General features: G+C 37.0%; 1 protein-coding gene across 4 annotated transcripts in view; it reads right to left on the reverse strand.

Annotated features, from left to right (window-relative positions):
* The window catches only part of BNC2 (basonuclin zinc finger protein 2), a 330641-nt gene that overhangs the window by 123486 nt on the left and 181411 nt on the right, over window positions 1–25744 (reverse strand). For all 4 annotated transcript variants that reach the window (XM_071580801.1, XM_071580802.1, XM_071580800.1 and 1 more), the window contains exon 3: window positions 919–1021. In XM_071580801.1, coding sequence (XP_071436902.1) covers window positions 919–1021 — 103 coding nt within the window. The remainder of the gene's footprint in view (window positions 1–918; window positions 1022–25744) is intronic.

A 25744-nucleotide genomic window follows, 5' to 3' on the forward strand; every position in this document is an offset into this window, starting at 1 on the left:
GTCTCATCAAAATAAAATAAAATTCATAGAATAGAAGTCTCTGAATGTCTGATAGAAGTGGGGAATGAGGACTGTGCTTGCTTAGGTCCCAATAGCCTACACCATGAGAAAAAATTACTCCAACAGCAATTTCTACCACAAACATAAGTAATCTTTCTTTCCCACCCCTGCCCCTGGCCCTCCACTCTTTTATTTCATTAAACCATTTTAGGTATCCTCTTTATATGCCTTCTAATGGTGTAATACAGCATTCTCTTTCTCTCTCATGCTAGTTTAATCATGACTGTCAGGAAAAAAACCTTCACCAAATACACAAACTGAAAAGGATAAATAACATGCATTTTTCATGCCCTTACATAGGACCTGGGCATTCTAATTCCTCCTTTCTTTAATGAGCTACTTAAACATGAGAAGAGAGGTTCAACTCACAGATCATATATGCACACTTTCATTGAGCCATGTAAGATACACTAATTTTATCCCCAAATGAGATCTGCGGGTTTGACACTTCTATTTGATTTTCTAATAGGTCCTGTGACTTATTGGTTGATGCCACTTTGCAATATAAACTCTGCTCTGCAACCATATTTTAAACTTTTTGCCTTTCTGCTAAGCCCTGCTAGAATTACATGATTACCTGGAGGCTTGAATACTCTTTTGAGCTGTACACAAGCTGTTGAGCTACAGAGGCACTTAAAGCTATTGCCAAAACAACAGACTCTTATTTTTTCATCCTACGAATTGCTGTAAAAAACCCCATGTGCATGCATACACATGTACAAACCCAGTGCACGCACACATGCATGTGTAGACAAATAGGTATCACTACTGTTTGTATCACTCCAGTTCTTACTATTTAAAGATACTGGTAAAGATAGACAGAATGGAAAAAAGAAAATCAGAACAGATATTTCTTACCATGTGCCACCCAGCCATGTTTACACTGATCGCAGGTTCTCAGGTTAATCTTCCCTGGCTGAAAACATTCACATGTGCAATTTACCAGTGTACAGCGGATAGCCTAGAAAAAGAAATAGAAAACACTTATTAATGTATTTCTACCTGCTTATACAAATTTTCTTTGAGTGCAAGAGGAGTATGAATTGTATAGCAATCCCCGGTTTTCTAACATTGCTCCTTCTTTTAAGCAGAAATTAATTTTCTTTTAAAAACATACATCAGTATGGTCCAGGAAGGCCTAAAATCTTTAGAAGAATTGTTCTATTTCCTTTAGGGGAAAAAAAAAAAAAAAGAAAAAAAAAAGAAAACGAAAAAGAAAATTGTAGGAGTCTGTAGGAGTTTGGTAAATATCCTGGTTTTACATCAACTTCATGAAGAAAAGGTTACTAGTGATGTCTTATCATCGAAACATACCAATTTCTAACCAAAAGTAAAATGAGAAAACAAAACCATACACAAAGGAAAACTACAGATGTATTTGCCCTTCTCTGTGGTATCCAAAGGTTATTTTCAGGTTTCCTTTTGGGGATTCATCTAATATGTAACTGCTGCAGAAAGGAATCATGGATTTGATGTGTTCCCAAAACAATCAAGATACAAGAACAGGACTGGTTCATAAAAACACCCTGTAACTTCCCTTTGCATCTATCACTTTCTCTAATAACTAGGCATAACATATTAACATTCCCCATTTGTTAAACATATATTTCCCTGTTTCAAAGTAGTAATTCCAAAACTCCAGTTCTATGCAGAGATCTCAAATTTGCTTAAATAATATACCTTATTAAATCTCATCCTCCTTTTAAAAATTATCGCAAAAATTACAAAGGTTTACTTTGGCAGGGGCTTGCTACCTCTCCAGAAAAGTGAATATAAATTGAATAAGACTCTTTATAATGTAACAGACATATGTTTTTAAACAGTAAAGAAGACGACCTGTGCACTTCCAACTGCTACTAATAAATTTATGGCATGCATTTAGATGTAATTTGCATGGAGATTTCTGAGACAGAGAGGCTTATTCTGATCATTCACAGATTAACAATCTACTGTAACTACCAGAGCTGCCAGGAAAAGATATCTCTATAGATTTAGATGCAATCAATGATTATTTGCAGGCTAAGGTGGGGGAAGGGTGCTTGGTACTTATTGCCACAGAGATACTAAAGAATTATGAAGATTCTTGCCTTTTCCAAACAATTAACAGACATATTCACATACTTTTTCCATACCAAAAAATAATTATCTTAACTGTAGTGCCTTTAAAATATTACATTCAGCATTAGCTTGTCCAAGCTAAACTCCTTGGCTGCCGACAATGAAAAAGACTCAGCGTTATTTTAAATGTTTGATCTCTTTACTTATTTATCTGCATCAGACAGCAATTTATAGACACTTAAAGTGCATGGACACACTTAATATCTGCATTTCTCTGACAAATTTCTGGTACAAGAGTCCTCTATTCCTCCTATCTTAGTGCTCTTTTACAATCTTTTACTGGGAAAAAACTAATGAGGAAAAAAAATGCTGCTCTGTTATGGCTGGCACTTCAGGTCCTCAGCCTCAGTGTCACCTGTTCATTTACTCATTAGCTAGACTATAAAACACTGCTCTATGTATGCGTGATTAAAAGAATTAGTAATATGAAATATAAGGGTATGAAAGAAGTGCTGATTATGAAAGAATAATATATGTGTTTGCAGGTTATGAGAAAAAATTCTCCTGGAAGGTCCTGTTTCACGTTCAATAGTTTATTGACTCGGTAATATATCAGGTCTCCACTGGTCAGTAATGGTGTTCTTTTGCTAATATGTTCATTAATTAATGAACATAGTAATTAATTGCACTGCAAGAAGGAGGTCTTAAAAAATAGTATTCTTATTCGACCACGGAAGATTTTCTCACATTCACCACCTTTTTTAGATCCCTGCACCACCGTTGTATTTGATGTTATTTTGATTTGTTCACGTGTCACAGTATGTCAAAGAGGTGTAATATAGTGCAGCACATGTACTAGATGAAACTCTGACATTTGGTAGAGTTGCTTTACCTTAGCTCATCAGCATTTCCATTACAATCCTATCTACTTTTGGCCTAGAGGTTAACAGTTGTCTGTAAAAATTTGATTCAGCTTGAATCTGAAATACAAAGTTTCAGCCTTAGAGTAAGTTTTATTATATACATTCAAAATTATCAATTCAGCAGTTATAGATTATAAAATGGGGGGGAAAGTTTAGAGGTTCCATGTTTCTTTTCCTCTTTCCTGAGTTAGAGAGCCTTGATGATGTAAAGGGTTGAAGGAGATTAACTAACCAGTATAATTTCCACCCTTTATATGTATTGCCCAAAACGTTCACCCAAAATTTTCATAAATGTCAAAATGTCAGCTTTCTCCCCAAATCACTAAATCTGAAAATTCCTCAAAGAGAGCTATGCACTTTTATAGAGTAATATGCATTGTCATGAGACACTCAAAAGATAATTATCATGACCCAAACATTTAGCCTGGCCTTACTTGGCTGCTTTTTCTGCAGGATGTGTGTTGATGCCACATTGTAAATTTTGTTTCAGCAGTTTCCCATTCCACAGAGAATCCCATGCATACCTCTGAGTGATGAGAATTACCCCTCAAGCTGCAAAATGTTCATTGAGGGCTGAAATTTTTCATTCTAGTTCACATTCTGGCATGAACTTTGGCAAATAACTTTGTTAGCTTGATGAGTACATTCCCTAAACAACAATCAGACACAACAATAGCAAAGTATTGCCAGGGTAGATGTAACATAAATTTTCAGGCGCTCCATAGTAGTAGAGGCTATTGAAAATTTCAATCTCTAATTCAAAGATAAACTTTTCATTTTACTCAGTTAATTCAAAATTATTGTAATGACCTCAGATCACTACAATATTCAACATGAAGGCAATGTAACTCAGTGAAGATTCAAGATGCCAGAAATATAATATGTTTCTACACACAGGGACAGAACATTGACATTCATAAAACACAAAAGAAAGTAGTGTCCTTGAAGACCTTCACAATGACATCAACAAACTTACTGAATCTTGCAAGGATATGCATCCAAATTATTAATAATATTATTCTACTGATTTTCAATGGCATTTTCAGAGTTTGAGTGAAAGGCTCAGGAATGATCCAGAACAGCAGCCAGAAGTCAATGTGGCATAGATTCACCTACAAACCCAAGGCTTTAATGCAAACCTCCATTTCCCACCAGCAGGATTTTAAGGTACAATAACTGGTGTGCTTGTAGGTAGCAATGTGTGTTGGTGTAATTGTGGCTGGACATCTGTTAATGCTTTATTTGAACGGGGTGGGCTGGGAAGTCTGGGTAATAAAAAGATTCTGGGTGAATTTGTAGCAGCTAAATATTGTAACCGTTTTTCAAACCTGTTAGAAGGTAGGTTTAAAAATCCAAGGGGATAGCAATGAAACTTTTGCCAGAAGGTGCAGCTGAAGAATACAGCTTGGCATTCCAGAAGTCATGCCCTGTAATTCTGCCTTCCCAAGACTTTGCTACAAGGTTTACACAATGGGACTTTGCATACTAAAGTATTTTGCAGGGAAAGAATCAGAACTTTTCCAGGACTAAGGTTTTCCTCAGAAACCTCTCTAAGGAAGGCAGAGAGAAAGAGCAGAAGAAAAGGAAATGAAACGAATGACTTTGCATAGCAAAAAGGAAGGGTAGTATCAGCAGATACGCCCTTCCCTGTACTAGCTGGTAGGCAACCATGCATTTAGACAACAACCTGCAGGTTAATGCCCTAAGTATGCATCAAAATATGGTATTCTACAGCTTCTTGAGACATGCCATTATGTTGTACCATGTCAATGGCCTGCAGTTAACACAAGTTCTGAGACATTTTTATACATCACTTCCAGTGAGTTCCTAACATATCTTTCCTTGTATTTCTATCAGAATTACAGTGCTCCTTGAGGACCTGTGGAGGAAATGGACTGGATTTCAGTAAAATCATTTAAAATAGTTTATACTACTGATTCCTTAAATCCTAAAATTTTATAATTGACACTGAAACATTCAGAAATATCCTGTGTCTCTCTTTGAGATCTTATTCCTGTAAAGCACAATCCAGAAAGAAGGGAACTTTGCCTAATATTTAAGCATGATTTCTAGTACACATATGTGCAAGTTTGTATGGCTAACATTAAAAGATGTTAGACCTGACTTTAGTGGGTTTCCCCCAGACCAAGGATATACATTGTTTGGGTGATTTGATTATATCTACAAAGTAAATATGATTCACATGTTAATAGGAACAGCTTATGGCAGTAGTGGAAAATCAATCTGTCTGGCTATTTTTCAGAGCTTCCAAGAGACAAGAGGCAATAAACTACCATGAAAGGGATCACAAGGTAAGAGAAGGAGCAGGACATGTAAAGAAGACAGTTGATTCTTCCTTTGGAGTTCTTAAAAGTGACTACAAGAGATGGAGGCAGTTTTAAATGATAAAAACCTTCTGGAGAGACAGGTAAGTTTTGGAACAAAAATTCTTAAGGTAACTTGTGATGAGGCCTCAAGAGTCCTAGGAGGTTCAATAGCATCTTAATGAAGTCTCAGCTACACCTTCTAGGCAGTGGCAGTGTTAACAGAACCTTACTCTTAATGTCCCTGTCTCACATTTTTCAAACACTGAAAGGTATTTATGAAATGTCTCCTATCCAGGGCTGGAAGCAGGACCAAGCAAACTACAGGCCTGTCAGCCTGACCTCCGTGCCTGGCAGGGTTATGGAGCAGATCACCCTGAGTGCAACCACACAGCACCTTCAGGATGGACAAGGGATTAGACCCAGCCAGATGGGTTTAGAAGGGCCAGGTCCTGTCTGACCAACCTGATCTCTTTTTACGATCAGGTGATCCACCTGGTGGATGAGGGTTAGGCTGTGGATGTGGTCCCCCAGGGGTCTGTGCTGGGTCAAGATTTGTTTAACATCTTTATTGGTGATTTAGATGAGGGGATTGAGTCCATCATCAGCAAATTTGCTCATGACACCATGTTGGGAGGGAGTGTCGACCTGCTGGAAGGCAGGAGGGCTCTGCAGAGGGATCTGGATAGACTTGAGAGATGGGCTGATTCCAATGGGATGAAGTTCAATAAGGCCAAGTGCTGGGTCCTGCACTTTGGCCACAACAACCCCCTGCAGTGCTACAGGCTGGGCACAGAGTGGTTCTGGGCCCCTCAGTTTGGAAAGAACACTGAGGGGCTGGAGCAGGTCCAGAGAAGGGTAATGAGGTTGTTGAAGGGACTTGAGCAGCACAAGTCCTGAGGAAAGGTGAGGGGAGATGGGGTTGTTTAGACTGGAGAAGAGGAGGTTCGGGGGAGACTCTTATTGCTCTCTACAACTTCCTGAAAGGGGGTTGTTGTAGCCAGGTGGGTGTCAGTCTCTTCTCTCAGGCAACCAACAGTAGGACCAGAGGGCACAGTCTTAAGCTGCACCAGGAGAGGTTTATGTTAGATATTAGGAAGAAATTTTTTACAGTGAGAGTAATCAGGAACTGGAAGAGGCTGCCCAGGGAGGTGGTTAATGCATTGTCCCTGGAGGATTTTAAAGTGAGACTGGATGTGGCACTAAATGCCACGTTCTAGTAAGCACAATGGTTGGATCCAAGGGTTGGACTTCGATAGTCTAGGAGGTCTTTTCCAACCTGGTTAAGTCTATGATTCTATGATCTATATCACTGTGCACCTGAATATATAATGGATTCAACTGTACTCACCGTGTACAATCTACCTGTCTAATGTATGTCCCATACATTTATCCTACAGAGTTCACACAATCTAAATCCTCTGTTATCAGACGGAGCACAAGGCTGGAGGACGATTTGGTCCAGTGAAATCTTTTCACCAAGACTGCAAACCAGCAAACTGTTGCATGAGTGCAGTTCTTGACAGCTGCATTAAAATCAGTAAGCCTTCGAGTGCATATGCACTCTGCACAAATGTGTTAGTTAGGACGGATGCTGAGGATTTTAAATACACACACATATACACATATGTATAACTGAAATTTAGATTTCGTATAATGTGGCAATTCACAAGTTCTATGCATTTTTGTAATACAGGCAAGAACTTTCCATATTTAATTGACAGTGGAAATTATGTCTTTTATGATTTTAAAAACAATAAACGTTTTGGTGGTCTATATCAATAAATGAACTATTTGCATGAAATGACAAGAAGTACCAGAAAAGTAAAAGCAAAAAGCACTTTTTGCAGCTTATCTCTCAACTTTAAGAAAAAACAGTAGGTTAATATTTTCTATGAATAGTAACATAGTTTCATTCTATATTGAAAATACCCAATACCTAATTTTGAGCTAATATTTTATTGAAAGTAAATAACACTGTCATTGGGAGAATAATTTAGAGCCACACAGAACTTGGTCTTGAGACATGGCTGCACATCAAAATAATCAAAGTTAATGAGTAAGAGACTGATGAGAAGCACAGAGATCCATACTTGTATTGCTGGATGTTGACTCGTGACAGAGCAAGTTGTGAAGCAGAACACAACAGGTAAGTTCTGCAAATGTTTCAGCACTTTCTAAACAGACAGCTTCCTCTGCTGTTATTTTCTTCCTATTGTTTCTTACAAACTGCAGAAGACAAAATCTGTCTATATAAATTGACACTATTGCTCAGCATAGGACTGTAGGATACTACTGTTTTAGTTTAGCAATTCTTTTTCTTTTTCGATGCACACATTATATCATCTGTGAGCAGCTCTTAGAAAGTCTGTCACTTAACTTCTTTACTATTTCATGAATCCAAATATTTTTCTCCTGTCAATTAAGTACTTTTTAAATAGATCACAGAATGACAGAAAGATCCCAGTGAAATTATACTCCTTTAAATAGATTGCAAATCAGGACCACAACAGTTTAATTTTAAATTAATACCAAAAGGAGGATTGTTTGTTTAGGAAATGCACAATGTCACCTGCCTATGATGATCTTGGTATAATAGGGAATTGCTTAGATTTAACCCCAGCTGACAACCAAGACCCACACACCCGCCTGCTCACTCCCCTCACACTGGGATGGGGTTTAGAATTGGAAAAATAAAAGTGGTAAAATTTATGGATCGAGATAAAGACAGTCTAATAGGTAGAGCAAAAAAACTCATGAGCAAATCAAAATAAGAGATTCATTATCTATCTTCACATGGGCAGGCAACCTTTCCAAAGTAGTTTTTAACTTCAAAGAAGGAAGGCAAATTGGTGTGGAAGTTCCTGCTGTACTTTCTTCAGAAGGAAGCAGACACATGTAGAAATATTTTTGTGTCTGCAGGGAGACCTTATGACTTGATCACATAATTGTGGTACAAAAATGACAATTTTTAGCTCAGCTGAAATATTTACATGGGTAATTCTGCAGCCAAACACTGGACTGGGAGAGTGGAATGCCATGATTCTGATCCTGGGTATGTCACTCCCACAGATGCACTGTGTGCCACTGGTTAAGTTGCTTAACAACTCAGTTTCTAACTGCCCAATCTGAAAAAAATGTGTAATGACCATAATTACCATTTTCAGAGGCTAATAGACTGCTCACACAAGATGGTGAAGTATTAGAACAAAAGGTAAGGCAGAAGCATTGAGCATTATTATTTTTCCTGGTGGCACACAAATTTTAATAGATTTTTTTTAAAATGATACAAGTTTAGGTTGACCTACAACTAGTAAATGAATGGTTTCAAACATAGAAATCCCCCAGAGGAAATAACCTTAATTGATAGATTACCATTACTAGCTTCAATACCTACAGTCTAATGATGCTTTTACCAAAACAAAAAACAGCAAGGGTGAATATACTTTGTATTTGAATGGTCTGACACAATAATACTTTTGATTGCTCCCCCATTTAGAGGTAGTCAAAGATCTTTTGAGTTATTCACTGCATTGCAGTATTTTATTAGCAATTTCACATCACAATATATTAGCATTTTTTCTAACGTATATTTATTTTCAGTAAATACAATTCAAAAGGTAGTGATACTGTTATATTTCTCTGTGGCATTCAAGAAAACTGTTATTAATATAATATGAAGGGAAGGATGCTAACAAGAGAGAAGGCTGTTAAAAGGGTAAAACATTTTTTCTGGAGCAAGGACAACATAGTCTTCAAGCATTCTAGAAAACTACTTTCAAGACTTCTGGAGAAAGAGCCGATAAGTGAGTGGGGAATAAGAAGACAAGAAAAAAAAATCATTTGTAATCTTGTATTAATTTAAGAGTCACTCTTCAGTTCTCCTTAAAGTGGAAACTTGTGTCAAGAAGTTCTACCTAGACTTTCCTAGAGAAAATATAATGCAGAATATCATTGTTATTTTTCAGGAACTTTCTGTAGACCTTTCATCCTGATTCTAGACACTCAACTCACAGCACTGCCAACAGGATATTCTACAAAGACTGCAGGTAAAATATCACTCTATGTATCTATAACATGTAAAACTAGCCTGAGGTTCTCAGGCATGAAAGACAAAGCTGTTAGCACTGAAAAAATTAAGAGTGACAACTACTTCTGTGCTTACAATTTGAAGAAAAAATAGGTAGTTGATTTAAGAGTGAGATTCCCTGTGCCTGAGAGCATGTTAGAAAATATAGACATTTGTTCTTATAGATGAAAACCAGACTCATGTTACAAAACCAACACTGTCGGTCATTGCACTTCAACTTGCTTTGTGAAGGCAAGGGTCAGTGTCGGATAGGTATCTAACGATGTGTATGGATGCAGCTGCAAAAAGATTTACAGACCCTCCTCTACCCATGACTCTCCTAGAGAATAACATTGCAAGCTCCATCCAGGTTCTCATCTCAAGTAAACGCAAATTACTATCTTCTTTAGAGAGCACATGCAGCAAGTTGCTTCCACTGGCTTTACTGCCCTGCCCACGCTGGATCAATCATTTATTCTGCCTTGGTGAGACTCCACCTGGAGTATGGCATCTATCTCTTGAGCCCTCAGTAAAGGAAAGACATGGACCCGTTGGAGCGAGTCCAAAGAAGGATCACAAAGATGATCAGAAGACTGAAATACCTATTCTACAACAAGGACCAGCCAGGGGGAGAGAATGCTCCAGGAAGGCCTTATATAACAGCCTTCCAGTACCTAAACAAGGCCACAAGAAAGGGGGAGAAGGACCTTTCACAAGGGCATGTAGTGACAGAACAAGGGGTTATAGCTTTAAACTGAAAGAAGATAAATTTAGATTAGATTTAAGGAACTAAATTTTGGACAAGGAAAGTGGTGACACACTGGAACACATTGCCAAGAAAGAAGATGCCCCATCCCTGAGTACATTCCAGGTCAGCTGCGGCTGCGGTGCTGTCCTCATCTAGTTGAAGATGTTCTTGCCTGTAGCAGAGGGTTGGACTAGATAATCCTTAAACGTCCCTTCACCCTTAACCATTTCATAAGCCTATGACTCTACAGAAAGTCCAGGTGATAGTTCTCAGGAAAAGGAGTGCATTTGCTGGCAATTATATTGGGTAAAGCATACTGAGGTTCCCATACTGTGGTATCAGCCCCATTCACAACAGATTTCTATTGCCTTACAACCAATAAATAACTCAAAACTTGTGATACAAAATTAAAAGTAGATAAAGCATTCCCAAAATGGAAAGTTTTCCTGCAGTATCTTTAAAAAAGACATAGAGATTGTGGATGTAGCATGAACATGGAAGGAAATTGTCAACATATTTTTCTTACATTACATGGACTATTCGGTCAGTAATCCATGAAAGAAGACTCTTTCAGTAGATAACAAATGGTTCAAAAGAGTTATTTAAATATTTTAAATCAAATAGCAAATCTATTAAATCTAGTATCTGGTATTTATGCATTGTTTCTCCATAAACTAATCTGAAGATGATGAGAACATTCCAAACCTTAAAGGAAATATCTCATAATCTGTAGACTAGTCTTAATCAATCTCAGTTCCAGTCTGTCGGGTAAAAATTACAAGAGAAAAGATGCAAATATGCAAAAATATAACCTTTAACAGGCAAAAAGGGAACCTTATAAGAAAAATTTAAACATCCACACAAAACTGTGTTGGCAAAATCAGAAGTTAAGATTTTTTTTATTTTCCACCTGTTTCTTCTGTAAGTCAATAGAATAAGCAACATCTGAGTTAAACAAAGTAAAATGCAGCATGGGTCTTGGAATAGCTATTCCTTTCCACCCATTTATTTAGGAATTCTCCCTTATGAATATCACAAATACATAGTTTATTGTCTAATCTGCTTTTCAAGAAGATTTGACTTTTTAGGCTTTTCTTTCCTTCTCAGATGTTACTATTTTATGGATTCTAAATGATAAGTTTTCCATTTGGCAACAGAAAATTAATTGGACTTACACTGCCCTGTACTGCATTTCAGTCAGTGAAGATAAGTAAGAGTTCTAAAGGAGTTACATGAAAGAGTTATAATGAACGATTTTATTGTTTTGAAAATAATTCCAAAAGGAAAATAATCTTTTCTACCTCATCAAGGTCAACAATCTGCACTAGGAACCCTGTTAATAAGTTATAACCTAAAGCAGGAACTTCTTACTACATTACCAAAATACTCAATCCTGTGCTGTTCCTGCAGTGACCAACCCTGTCAGCCCAAAACTCATACTGCAAGCAAACAACACAAACTTTTTTCCTTTGCCCCCCAAAAGCCAGATTAATAGGTGAAAATTTTTCTCCTCATTAGTTGTTAGTTAAATATGGGGGTTTTTCAGTTATGTAACTTTTAAATTTTGCTTCTTCAATACTTCCTGAAAACAAAGTAATGGAATTTTTCATTAAGATTCACTAAAGTATACTCTGTCCCTTCACCTTATGTATGAGAGAGAAGAATTAAAGTAAACATGTAATAGAGAAAATGTTTCTCCTTGGCCAGAATGCGAGAATGGAATATGACTATATACATATATCTACATATATAGCTACATACACACACACACACATCATATATATATATATATATATCTATATATATATAGATATATATAGATATATATATATATGTATGTGACCAGAGAGAGAGAGAGAGAGAGAGTGAGAGAGAGAGAGAGAGAGAGTAGGGTGGGGGGGGATGCTATTGGTTTTCTCAGAAGGATTTTCTTTTATACATAGCTTTATCCTATAATTTTGTCCCTGTTGGGCACACTGTCTAAATTTAAACACAAACAGTCAAGCAATGAAGAAACATTACCACATTTACTGTGAACAAAAACTCCCAGTTGTACAGTGAAATTTTAATACATTTCAACTTATCTCTTTTACTAATGGGGAGAGTACAAACCCTGCAGGAATTCGCTCTGCAAACTGGTAATTACAGTAGACTCACTTTTTTATAATGCATATGTATGGTCAGACACAAGAAACATAGCTGCCCTTTTGATGTAGGTTACAATAGGAATGTTTTAAAAAAATTATTAAAATCTACTGCAATTTTAAAGGATTGCATTATTTCATGGGAATTTGTCCTTTAGCTATACCCAAGAACACAAATATAAAGAACACAATACAATAATACATATATTTAGTGCTTTTATAAACTGAAGCACAAGCTTTATCAGTATGTTCTTATTTTCAAGTATTTTTTTTTGTTTTGGATTTGTTGTGTGTTTTTTTTTAATTTGTTTTTGTTTGGGTTTTTTCTTAATGCACCTACTGGTACACTTTCTTCCCACAATACTATGTATGAGTTCAGAAGATTTTTGTACTCTCAGACTTCTTCCTCTGCACAACCTTCAAATTCAAATGGTTTTGATCTTCAAATTTATGTCTTAGTAAATCACTATAACATGTATTTAAAAGCACTATTGTAATTGCATAGATTTACAACATACGATGTCCAAGTCATCTACCATAAGACATGCTGTGTACAGCAAAACATGTTTGCAGTGTATCCAAAGACCTCCTGAGGAGTTGTGAAATTTAAGATATGCTGCCATGCCATACTTCAGGACAACATTTATTTTTAATGCAATATTGATAAGTCAGTTCTATATGTTAACAAAGAAACCCAAAACAAGCAAACAAACAAACAAAACCAAAGTTCAAGACAAGTAAGGGCCTGCAAAAATAGATACATATTTCCAGGTCTTTTATAGTCTGCACCGCTATTTTTTAAAGCCTATCAAACAACCATACAATATTCTGCAAATACTCACATCCTCACTGTCTATATTCATATTCATATTCTTTAAAGGTAGAAAAAATATCTCACACCATTCAATAATTTAATCACTGTGTGCAACACACAAAAGAATTCATGTAAGAATTCCAGTTTCTGGAGCTCCTGTAAAAGGCGTGTCTTCAAAATTGCCAGAATAGCAAGCCACACTACCCAGCATCAACTTGAGCCAAATGCTGCATTTTCACCAATTTGCAACACCTGGCTTGGTGAAAACAAAGTTTGCCTTTCTCTGTTAAGCAACTCTTGTGTTTTATGTTGGCTGAACGGTAACATAAGACATTTGCAAGTTTCTCTTATATGGAATAGCATATTCACAGCTCTAGATGGTCACAGATGAAATCATTAAACCTTGAGGCTTTATTTTTCAAGCAGAGAAAGTTCTTATTACAAGGAAATCATGTAAGTCAGTGTGTAAATGATTGCTATCAATCATCAGTGAGGAATCAACAGCCAAATGAAAACCGTAACAACAGTGATGGTGAAGGTTGCCCTTGTAAAACCTTTAAAGATACTTTCCATGGAGGCATTACTAGAACTTCTGAAATACTACATGAGTTGAAAATTCTCATTTTTCTTATTGCTGAGTAGTAGCTTTCTCACAGAACCAACTCTCTTCAGAGGTGGTTTCTTTTAGCAATGAAATTATTCCTTTATTTAAAGGTGAGTTCTTAATAACTGTGGAATCACTTCATGGTTTGGTTGTTTTTTTGGTTTTTTTTGTGTTTTGGTTTTGGTTTTTTTTTCTTTTTTTTTTTTTGTTAATCAAAGAAATCTGGTCTTGACTAAATATGAAGAGATTCATTCTCATTCAGAATTAAGGGATTTGGTACAATGTCAGCATCAGACTGAGGAAGGGTGCTAACAAAAGGCACAGAACTTAATGCGTGTATGTATGGTGTTCTACTAATTCTTATGAGAAAGTAAAATCTACAGACTAATAGGAGACTGAGAAATATGTGTGCCAGCAGTTCTATGAGTATGAACATTCTTCAGAGTACTGAAACTCATTTTCACAGAATAGAAGATATATGTATCACTTGTGGCTCTGGCTGATGCAATACTTTAGTTGCGTTTAGTCAGCAAGTGTCTTTTGAAAGTATATGGGAGGTAACACAAAGTCATCTCTGAATTACCTTTACCACTGTACATCATAACTGTCACAGTGGTTTTTCTGTCTGTCTTGGGGTGGGCAGAGGAAATACATAGAAGTTCAGTCTGGACTTAGCATTGCATATGCTGTGCTAGAACTTCTCTTAATTTCCAGATTTCAGAACTAGTGTGGGAAGAAACAAGAGACAATATATCTCAGGTTATTCCTCTTTTTTCAGTGGAATAAAGCAGATTCAGTCACATTTCTAAATGAGTATGCAGCAACAGAGCTGCTTTCCTCTTCCTCAGTTACCATCTTCAATTAATTCCCAAGGATTTGCAAAACTCCAACTTTAAAAAGACACTGTTCCCTTCTATGTCTTGTCACATGCAAAACTGAGCAATAACTACTTTTAACAACGTTCCTTAAAAAAAATTACAACACTAAAACTCGTTGTACTAAATGGGTGTAAAAAGACTGTATGTGAGACAACTAGAGATAAAGCCTTTACCCAATGAGAGAATTCCAGATCATTGACAGTGACCTTCATTATTTATTGATATTTCCCAGTTTTTAGTACTCAGTTCAATTTGGGACACGACTTTGAAAGGCATAAAAGGACCTTCCATACATGCAGAGGTTCTGAGCATCTGGATGTTAAGTAACTTTCTTTCTCCTTATTACTCCTTTTTGTAACACTATGTGTAACAGTTGATGCTGTGGGCCAAAAATAAAAGAAAACTAATCAGAATCAAATGATTGTCATTTAAGGAGATAATCCTCAGTGTGACCTGAGACAACATAATGTAAATTGCTGACAGTGAAGCTAGAATAGATTTTATGTTGGGTGTACACCTCCATGCTGAATGCATGCGTTACTATTAATACTTACCTTAAAAGTAAAGGAACCCAAAGGCTGCAATGTATGCCTCAAACCCTGTCTTTTAAAAATAATCTCTGCTTCAAGGGCAAATGGATAGCCATAAATTGAGGGATGCAGAAGAACTCCAAACTCCATAGAATCCAGCTGAGTATTGTGCTTTCTGGCATGACAGCAGTGTTCCCACGCTCAGTACTTCATATCTGCCCAAGAATTTAGACACAAGCAATTGTGTCTATTACAGACAATGCACCCTGAGCACTTGCTCTCCATTAAGTGACATCACCAAAGGAGGGAAGCAGAAGGGGAGCAATGTTGGAGCAATTCTTTCTCTCTCTTCTTTCTTTTTCTTCTTTTTCTTTCTTTCTTTCTTTCTTTCTTTCTTTCTTTCTTTCTTTCTTTCTTTCTTTCTTTCTTTCTTTCTTTCTTTCTTTCTTTCTTTCTTTCTTTCTTTCTTTCTTTCTTTCTTTCTTTCTTTCTTTCTTTCTTTCTTTCTTTCTTTCTTTCTTTCTTTTCTTTTCTTTCTTTTCTTTCTTTCTTCCTTTCTTTCTAACACATGTCATTAGTACAGTAAATATTAACACACATCACACTTAACCCTTAACTGCAACTTTTTTTCCTGTAGGACAAAAGCATAAGATGGATAGAGTAGGTTCCTCTGCCTGGACTTCAGGGTCTACATGATGGATGACACTAGCATAAAACAAGCAGAGATATGCAGACAGGACTAAATACAGCTCTGAGAAACTCATATGTCACCTCATTACAGTCAGCAGATTTTCATGATGAAAAGTTCAAGTCACAATGAGACAAAAGGGACTTTTCCCTCATTTTTGTGAGAATTCCACCAGGTCATAATTAAAAGCAACATTTAGCCCAGCAAAAATTATCAGCTGGCAAAACCAAGATGCAGTCACAAGCATAAACTCTTTTCTCCACTCTGCTTACCATCTAAACCTCTTTGGTGTGAAAACTAGTCTGGAAATCACATAGAATCCACCCTTCTGGTGAGATTTCCAGAGTTTTTGGGTAACAACTCTGCCAGACACACCACAAAAACAGACTCTGTTACAATATTTTGATAAGTCTCTTTCCAGTCCTAGGAAAAGTCGGATGGTGCAGAGGTGTGTGATAGTAATTTCTTAAAAACAAACAAACAAACAAAACAAAAAACCAAACCTAAACTGAAACAAAATAAAAAACCAACCAACAAACCAAAAAGATTTAAAACCCCAGAATAGCTGATTTGAGTTTAAGGATCAAATTCAGGTCAGATCCACTTTATCCAGACCAATTTACTTCTCCATCTCATTCTTTGATTGCTGACAATGTGCTTCCTGCAGTGAAATCTTCAAAACTAAAGGGAGTTTAACTTCAGGTGTTTAAACACAGATACAGAGGAACGAGATGTGCTAAGCAGCTAGAAAGGGAGTCAAACTCATGGAATTACTTTTTCTTAAATAAAAAAAAAAGTCAACACATTCTTAATAGAAAATGGACATTCTTTTTAAATTCATCTAAATTTAATTGAAGACTTGAACTTCACACTGGCATTTGGTATTGCAAAAAGCAGTATTTACATGAAGAAAGTATCATGCCAAAAACCAGGAAGTGATGCACCATTAATATTCATTACATGCCAACACTCAAAAAAAGGGAAAGAAAATATAAGCTGCCAAGTTTATTTTGGCAAAGCTGTATGGCATGATCTGTATTCAAAGCAAAATCTAGAAAAATGTCTTTAAATCAATGTAAATCCCTTTCAAATTGAAAAAAAAACCCACATAAAACAGAAGGAAAAAGCACTTCTTAGTTTTAGCCTTTTCAATGCTAGACTGTAGTTAAACAGTTTTACTGAAGTACCAGCTTAGGTTAGATACACTTTTTCCAGTCTTTGTGACAAAGAACTTACCAGTTCATTATCAAGAAGTTATAAATTAATCATATTTAATATCATTTTCCCTTCCCACCTACTTTGTAGAAATAATACATATCAGCACAATTTTTAAATGTGTGAGAGAATGCCAAGTACAGAGAATAATCCCAGTTTTCCCGAGCAAAGACCAAACTACACAAGAGGATGGCAGTGGCCTTTAGCGTCTTGTTAGCACACTTCTCAGAAATGAAAACACTGATTCATTGCCTGGCTGGGCCAGAGGCAGGAAGGGGGCCAGTGATGTCCATATTGCAGAGTGGAATGAATGCCATACAGAAATTCCTAAATCTCTTCTGCACAGCTTTTCAAAAGCAGCACTCCACACACACTTGGTAACATTGCTTCTGGCGCTCAAGGAATTTTACATAAAAGCAGTGCAGATATCTCCCAGCAGGGCAGGACCAGTACACTGAAATGCCATCATGACACGCAGCACAAAACAGTCTAGCAGGTCTGTCCTCAGAACAGGAAACTGGGAGCCTCTGTTTATTCATGTTTAAATTTCATCTACCAATTGCAGTGGCTAGAAAAAGAAAGGCATTTCTGAAGCCAAATATGAAGACAAGGAAGACAGGCCCTCACATGACTGCATGAAGGTGTTGTTTCTAGACCAATTCTGCTGACTTCCTGAATGACTTAATGCATCTTTGCCTTAATTCCTTTACCTTTCAATCACAATTAACAGCTCAAGAAGAGAGATGGAGAGTTAACGCTACAAAGCAAAAATTCTCAGTTTAGGAAATGGCAGGAGAGCAGCCATGTACGCATGGAGGAGAGAAGTCCAAAAAGTATATCTAAGCCATTTCTGTCTCTGCTATTCTTTCGCTCTTTCCTATCTTCCACACCCCAAGCACGTTCTGCTCTTTTCTGATGTCTTGAGAAAGCTGAGATTTACCTTGTACCAGCAGGCAGGGGAACATGAGGTGAGGGGGATCATGGGCTACAGTGCAGGCAAAGGCATCCTCCCTGGCTAGGTGAAGGGCATCTCCTCTTCCTCAAATGTCTCTGTTACTGGCCATTGAACCACACACCTCCTGGCAGACTGCCCAGAGCTGATGCCACCCTGCCCAGAGGAACAGTGCAGGCTGGTCATAGACAGATAGTCCTAGAGCTAGTCACAGGGTGCAGGATGTGATGTGGGGACACCTTTGAGCAGGGAGCAGAACAAGATGAGGGAGCAGAGAGAGGGGATGGTTCCCAGCAGGTGGGCTTTGAAGGAGGAGATCATTAGACAGAGTGGGGCAGGAGCACCCTTGTTTGAAAGGTATTTCATCCACTTTAGGAGAAATGACTGTGCTGGGATTTGCGCTAGCTATAAAAGTAAAAATCAAGTCAAATCATTAGTAACAACTGCTAGACTTGGATTAAAGAGCAATTGAGGACCAGGGCTGAGAAACTGGAGAAACACTACTGCATCAGAAGGAATGAGTGACAGAGGTGGGGTAAAGAAACAAGCTCAGAACGGCTTTTGACTAAATAGCAGAAAGGAGGTCTCATCTGTAAAACCATTGCTTTGAAACCTTTGGAGACCATTATTGGCAGGTATCCTTACATTCATGCAGATGTATTACTTTTCAAAATTATCATTCAAGTCTATTGGTATAGCAGTTTAAAATGCACCTTTCAGCTGTAAGCATATATGGTAATGTTCTTCACCTCATTTAAATATTTCCTCCTTCTCTGCAACAGTGGCCCCATTGAGTAAGGACTACAAAGATGAAAAGCAGATGCTTAATAGGAGGCTGGTAAAACTGGTAACTCAGAAAGCATCTTACTCCTAATTACTGAGCAGGACAGTATTGAATAGTTATTACATAGTAATACTATTAAATGTTACTAAAAGAAACATGTAACTCCAGTGGCTCTGTAGATTCTTCCTAAGTGTCAGCATCCAAATTCAATACTGTTGAAGGAAATCCCAGCACATGAGAACAGATCTCCTACATAATTCTCCCAAAATAAAATTGTCACTTCCATTATTTTTATAATGTTTTCAGGTGTTTTAGTTCAGGCATGTTTTTTAAAGTCAAATGAGATTTTGAGTCCATGCCAGGTTGCTCCGTTTTTCCTAAAGCTTAAATACTTTACCTGCTTTGGGAAATCACTGCCTATGAGAAAGTGATGACTTTTCAGGTGTGTAGTCAATAAAAGGAGAAGTTGCAAAGCTATCCCACTGTTCTGTAAAACTTCAAGGAAGTGAAAAATATGTGGAGAGAAGGAGAACACCTACCTGAACAGCAGTAGTGAAGGAAGTAAAGGATGAAGTAAAGCACCGGGTCAGATGCAGAGAAAGAACACAGGGTAGGGAAGGGATAAAGGCAGAAGGTGGAAGGAGAGAGAGGGAGAGAGAGGGAGAGAGAGGGAGAGAGAGGGAGAGAGAGGGAGAGAGAGGGAGAGAGAGGGAGAGAGAGGGAGAGAGAGGGAGAGAGAGGGAGAGAGAGGGAGAGAGAGGGAGAGAGAGGGAGAGAGAGGGAGAGAGAGGGGGAGAGAGAGAGAGATGCAAACAGGAAAGAATGAGAAATTTATTAGAGGAAAATCAGGAAGAATATCATCCTTTCAAATTTAGAAGAATGTAAACTTTTGTACGTCAAAGGTTAAGGACTACATTTCGGAGAGTAATGGGCCTAATAGCAAACTGACTGGTTTGCTACAGCCCTGCAAAGCTCACTTGTGAAAACATGCCATTGCACATCATGTCCATCCTCCTATTGAAATGCAGACAGACAATAACCAAAAGACGAAGTATGAAATTCACTTTAAGGATTTCAAGACTAAGTATTCCCGACACACACCTCCACACAAAAATATACCTGCAATTTGTGAAAAAATTATATATAGGCCAGAAGTGGTTTCCTTTTATTCTTTATCATAACTTCATTGAATAGTACTCCTTTTATTTATTAAAAGGCTCCTGATTTCTCTAAGATGTAAAAAAAAAGACCAACATGACAGCAACTTTCTGGGGAATCACTTCTCACAGAACAGTAAGTTCTCAACAAGCAAAGACTGGTATAAGCAACAGTCCTCAAAATTCCATGTGCATGAAACCTTTCAGCATGGCAAGCACATGGGGCAAATACACCTCATGACACACTAGATTAAGCCAGAAGATTCTTTAATATTCAGGTGATAGGGAGTCAGATGGAGCCATAATCTCACTCCCACTTGTGTCCAGGGTATAACGAAAAGCAGAAAATATTTGTCTTACTAAATTGAGTACATAATTATAATATGATTATCAAAAAAACAAAACAAAACAAAAACAAACCAAAAAAACCCCCCCAAACAACCCAAAAGCACAGAGTTGCAACCTTTCTAAGCCTCTGAGAGAAACACCAGTTATGAAATTCCAGTATCCATGTGCCTATCTTTTTGCCCTTTCACAGCTTCTGAATCTGTGAATCTACTTCCACTATCTTTGCTAGAAAGGTAGGCTTTGTAAAGGTACATAATTCTTTTAATATAGTTGTACAAAACATGACCCAGAAGCTTCGCACAGTCCCAAACTCCTTTTGTTTTGGCCCGCCAGGTACTTAAAACCAGGGCATTCCATTACACACACTTAATCGTGAGGGGGTAGCAGACAGTTGGTCAATCAGCAGCTCCTGCCTAGTCACACCTTGCCTCTTACTAAGCCATGCAAAAGTAGCTCTGGATGACAAGTGCTGCAGAAGATTTGCTGGAGAGGAAGCTTGGGCGACGATTAGAGATCTGTAATAATTTTCAGCACTAAGATTAAAGATGTAGGGGATTTGGTTTCACTAACACTGTTTACTCAACAGTATGACTGATATGCCTGATACAGGTATTTCAAATTTCAATTCAAACTCTGGGGGAAAAAATTTCCCTACTCATGCCAAGTCTGGAACTAAAAATCACTGGACATCTAAGAACTCAGTATACCACAAACTTCATCTAAGAAAAATGGTAAAGTCAGCTACCTGAATACATGACATTGTGTAGGTCCTTTGCCAGACATTAGCAAGATGTGACAGCATTCAGGTGCTTTTCTAAGATAAATGAAAAAAAGGTAAATATATCTGTAGAATCAGACATGCTAAAACCGTATTTGAAAGAGCATACTAAAAAGCCAAAGATATACAGGCTTTTATAGGAGATGTTTATATAAGTTTCAAAGGTTATTTTCCAGATTTGTTTAAAAGTATTTCTCCAGGAGGCTCCTTGGTCAAACACCTGGTTATACTATTTCCTTGGTATTCTAACCAGAACTCACTGATAGAACACGGAAAATCAATCTAGGTTTTCACAGATCTGCAGGCAGATCCTGAGCTGTTACACAAACTGATCTTTAAAGATCACAGCTGACCAGTACATGAATCAAGGCAAATTTTCATACAGTCAATTTTTGTGAATGATGACTAAATACTATTACTATGGTTCAGTTCAATAAGAACCACGGTTACTTATTCTCATTTTTCCTAGTTCTCAGATGTTAACACCTGTAAACATAAATGGAATGGCCTTTTATGTTTCATGCAGTCTCACTCTTCTTTGCAGCAATTTTATTAATCTAATAGAAACCTATGAACATATCATACCACAGACAGCAAAAAAGGGGGTTAAAAATATTGAAAACGTGACATTTGCCACAGACTTCCCAACTGTAACTATGTCCTAAATTTTGAGATGATAATTTAAAAGAATTTTTAAATCATGATTACAGTTAAGTATTTTCACAAGACCCTTCACTTTTTGCCTCCTTCTTTAGTAAAGTTAACTTCAAAACTCACACAGCTCCAGCCTGCACACACTTTACAAACCATATGATATGTACTAGCTTTTCACTTACTATTGTTCACACCAGCTAGGAGTTGAACATTTACGCTGACAACACAATAACTGACCACATAACTCAAAAGTAATGATCACCTACTTAGTATTAAACCTGATTCAAATCTGATATTTATGGAATATTAGGGTAATGCCTCTCTGCAGTTATGCTCATTTTAGGAGTAGTAAAAGCAAAGAACTGAATAGAGAACCCTGGAAAACATAAAGAAATGCAGTCCCGATACTTAAAATATAAACGTTTTAAAAGACCATGAATGGATTTTGAATGTGTGAACATTTCTATACATAAAAAGGTATTCCACTGAAAACAAGTGAAAACGAGTCTCAGAAATGGGGAAGCTGGCCCCTGCTCCTGATTCAAATTCTATCACTGTAACTGATTGATTTTAATTACTCCCTAGAAAAGTATTGTATGGAAAAGCTGCACTTTAATAACCACATCATTAGGAGGAAAGTAAAAAAACTAGAGGAAGGACTTTACATTGCATACAGGACCTGGTCAAAACCTTCCTTTTCATTGATTTCAGTGGGCTCTGGATCAAGGCCATATTGATTGCAAGCAGTGTGGTTCAATGATTAAGACAGCAAATGTAAGTTTCATTCTTAGCCTGGTCATTCACCGGGCTCTGAGTCTTGGGAATGTTAATCACTTCTTGTGTCTCACTTTTTCCATCCATGTAATGGGAATAAATCTAATTCCCTTTACCAATAAAGGAAACCAAAATATTCAGACAAAGGGAGATGCACAAAAGCTAAACATTCAATTTATTTAAGTGTGAGAAAAACCCCCTCATGTTTAATTTTAAATAAAATTTCCTGGAACAGTGGGAACCTCAGCTGGTAATTCAAACTCCATCTTACATAATAGTCTGCTATATGATAAGTCTCCGTTCTAAGATACCTGTATACATGAGTGGATGAAAGGGAGAGAGAGAGAATGAGAGAGAGAGAGAGAGAGAGAGAGATATGAGAGGGAGAATATACTTTTGCTCACTAACTGGTACTTTGTAAGATATTTGATTTGTTGTAATAAAACAAAGAAAAAGTAGCTGTCAGTTAAAATGTCATTTCTGCCACACTTTTTAATAGTAATTACACTGTGGTTCTTTATAGTTATTCAGTAAAGGCTTGCTTAGTTTTAGCATGGAAAACAATTTCTGAAATTACAGAAACAGACTGAACACAGCAGTTCATTTGCTGAGGCAATTATCCAGATCCTTGTCAAAAAAGAGAGAATAAAGACTATGATGTGCAAAAACTATTTCTAATTCTATGCTATAATACATACAATATGTCTGTGGTTGTGCTGGATTATGTTAATAAACTGCAGTTGAAATATATTTGTCACAACACAAAGGAAGGGTGCTATCAATTGTCTTGCCAGATATTTTAAATTAGTCACCAAAACGTCTAGCCAAGGTTTCCTCTATGACCTTAGATGAAGGGAGAGGCCACAGTTTTTCCTGTGGGACTAGACAGATTCTTCTAATGCTCAATTATTTTGAATAATCTGGAAAAATAACTGTAAAGGGAACTGTGTCACAGTTGCCTTTTTTAACAGACATGTACAGTTCAACCCTAAACACAAATTTTGAGTTATTTTTGGCCAGTTATCACTCAGAAAAGAGTTTCCCTAATATTTCTTAGAAAAAGTGGATAGAAGCAGCATTCCTTCATTTGGGCAGAATAAATGTATAAGGGGTGAAATATTGCTTAGCTAAAAGAGCAAACAAATTCTTGCAAAAAAATCTAAGCACGCAGTCCTGGAAAACTCAATTTTAGAAGGGGACAGAAAAAAGAAATGAAATATTGAAAACAGAACACACACTTGTTTGATAACATGCATATTAAGAAAGAAATCTACTGTAAGAGTGAAGTCATTTGAGTGACAAGCTGGAAAGAAAGCATTTCAAAGCAAGCTATCACTCCAGAAACATATTCACTCTTAAGTATTTTACTGAAATTCATTATTTTCATAATTTTAATCTCTGTCCTTTCCTGTCAGACATTTATCACTTAGACTACAACATAATAATTTATAAAATGTAAATTGTTTTCCAACTATTTCCGATAAAAGAAAAATGCAAATTTTGTATTATTTAAACCGAAAATGCAACAACCAGTTTCTTTTCTTCAACTGGACACTTCATACATCAGCAGAAGATACTGCAGTGGACTCTTTGCTATAAACTTTGCTTTGTTGGAAAAATGGTGGGAAAAGAGAAGACCTATACATAGGAGACAGAGTAAATCTAGCATACAAACACAGATCATGATTGTGAGCATGTTACTAAAGTTTTACGTATTAAAATGTGGAGGCTTTCTCCTTCCCCACCTCCCCCAACATCTGGAGATAGTTTGGTGGAGCAATTTCCAGAAACCAAACAGTATCTTTGCTTGAATAGCCCTTTTCATTCACAAATAAACAATTAATGAAATGGGCAACTAATTTCTAAAGTGTTCATATTCATTAGACTGTTTCCTGAAATTAAGTAGCTGTTCCATGATGCAGTGCCACATTAATGATACTGCTATTCTTTTTCCAAATATAGAAGATTTTTTTAAGAATATCCATTCACATTTAATTTGTTCTAGCAACAAAAGCTGAAGCAAAAATATCTTCCACTATAAAAGTGTAACTATACTTGCATAATAAAGAAAACAGGGACAAATAAAGAACCATTCCACCTGAATCATTAAGTCACTGTATGAACCAAACCATCATAGGCCAAAACCTAGGTTGTATTATTTTGTGCCTCTGAATCACTGATGGAAAGATCTGAAGTTATAGCAGGAGTAATATGATTTAATTTGAGCATCCAAAACAGGGCGGAAAAAAATCCTCTACTGTGCAGAGCTCTGATTTAAAACAATTGCACAACATGATTAACTTAGATAATCAGCTGGGCAGCTTGAGTGTCTGCTAAATATCAGCTACCTAACAAATCCTGGTTACCATTTCTGACCAAAAGTTCATATAGAAACTGCTCTTTTCTCACCACCTGTTTATTTATGTGTTGCCCACTGCCAGCTAAAGAAAGCTCCTTGAAAAAGTTTTTCAGTTGGTCTGCTATTCCTCAAAATTTTTCCTGTAAATCTTCTTATGATACAGTGCTGCTTGAGCTGCACATACACCACATTACATTAATTTCCATTCTTTAAGCAGAAACACCAGTTTACAGAACTCTGTCTCAATTCACTGGGAAAAGGCTGTGGCACATTTCCACCATCCATCCTTAGATACCTTCACTTTCCCATCATTCACTGTCCTATTAAAAGAGCTGAGAATGCAAATGTGTCCATTTTCATGAGGCTGTGAACAGAAGTCATTGAGCAATGAGCTTCATTTCCCTCTGTTACTCGGCTCTAGCAGCAGTGATAGACATAGCATAGGGACAGCCAGCCAGTAGGAGAAGCATCTGAACCTGTACGTTCATCCTCTGCCAACCATCACTCCACTGAGAGCTCTTTCACAAGACACTTGAGGAGCAGCATGAGTCAGTTAGGATTAACAACTACTGAAAAATATTTATATAACAGAGTACATTTATTCAGGGCTTTAGGAACTGAAGCCCTGATACTACAAATATTCACCTCCTTGTAAACACTGCACCAAGCAATTATGACACTAATAATCTACCATTACTTCACATACACAAAAGTTTATGATCTGGGCCACCTTTGCTCAAGTCACCTAAGTACTTAGCCCAGGGAATGTTCTGTTCCTTTCTCAGACAAATCACTGCTTAAAACTCATATTCTTATATAAATACACAATTCCATATATGTTAAATAAAAGCTGCTTTTTAAAATGCATGGATAATTTGAACAA

Source organism: Pithys albifrons, chromosome Z, assembly GCF_047495875.1.
Source record: "Pithys albifrons albifrons isolate INPA30051 chromosome Z, PitAlb_v1, whole genome shotgun sequence".
In the NCBI taxonomy this organism is placed as follows: Eukaryota; Metazoa; Chordata; class Aves; order Passeriformes; family Thamnophilidae; genus Pithys; species Pithys albifrons.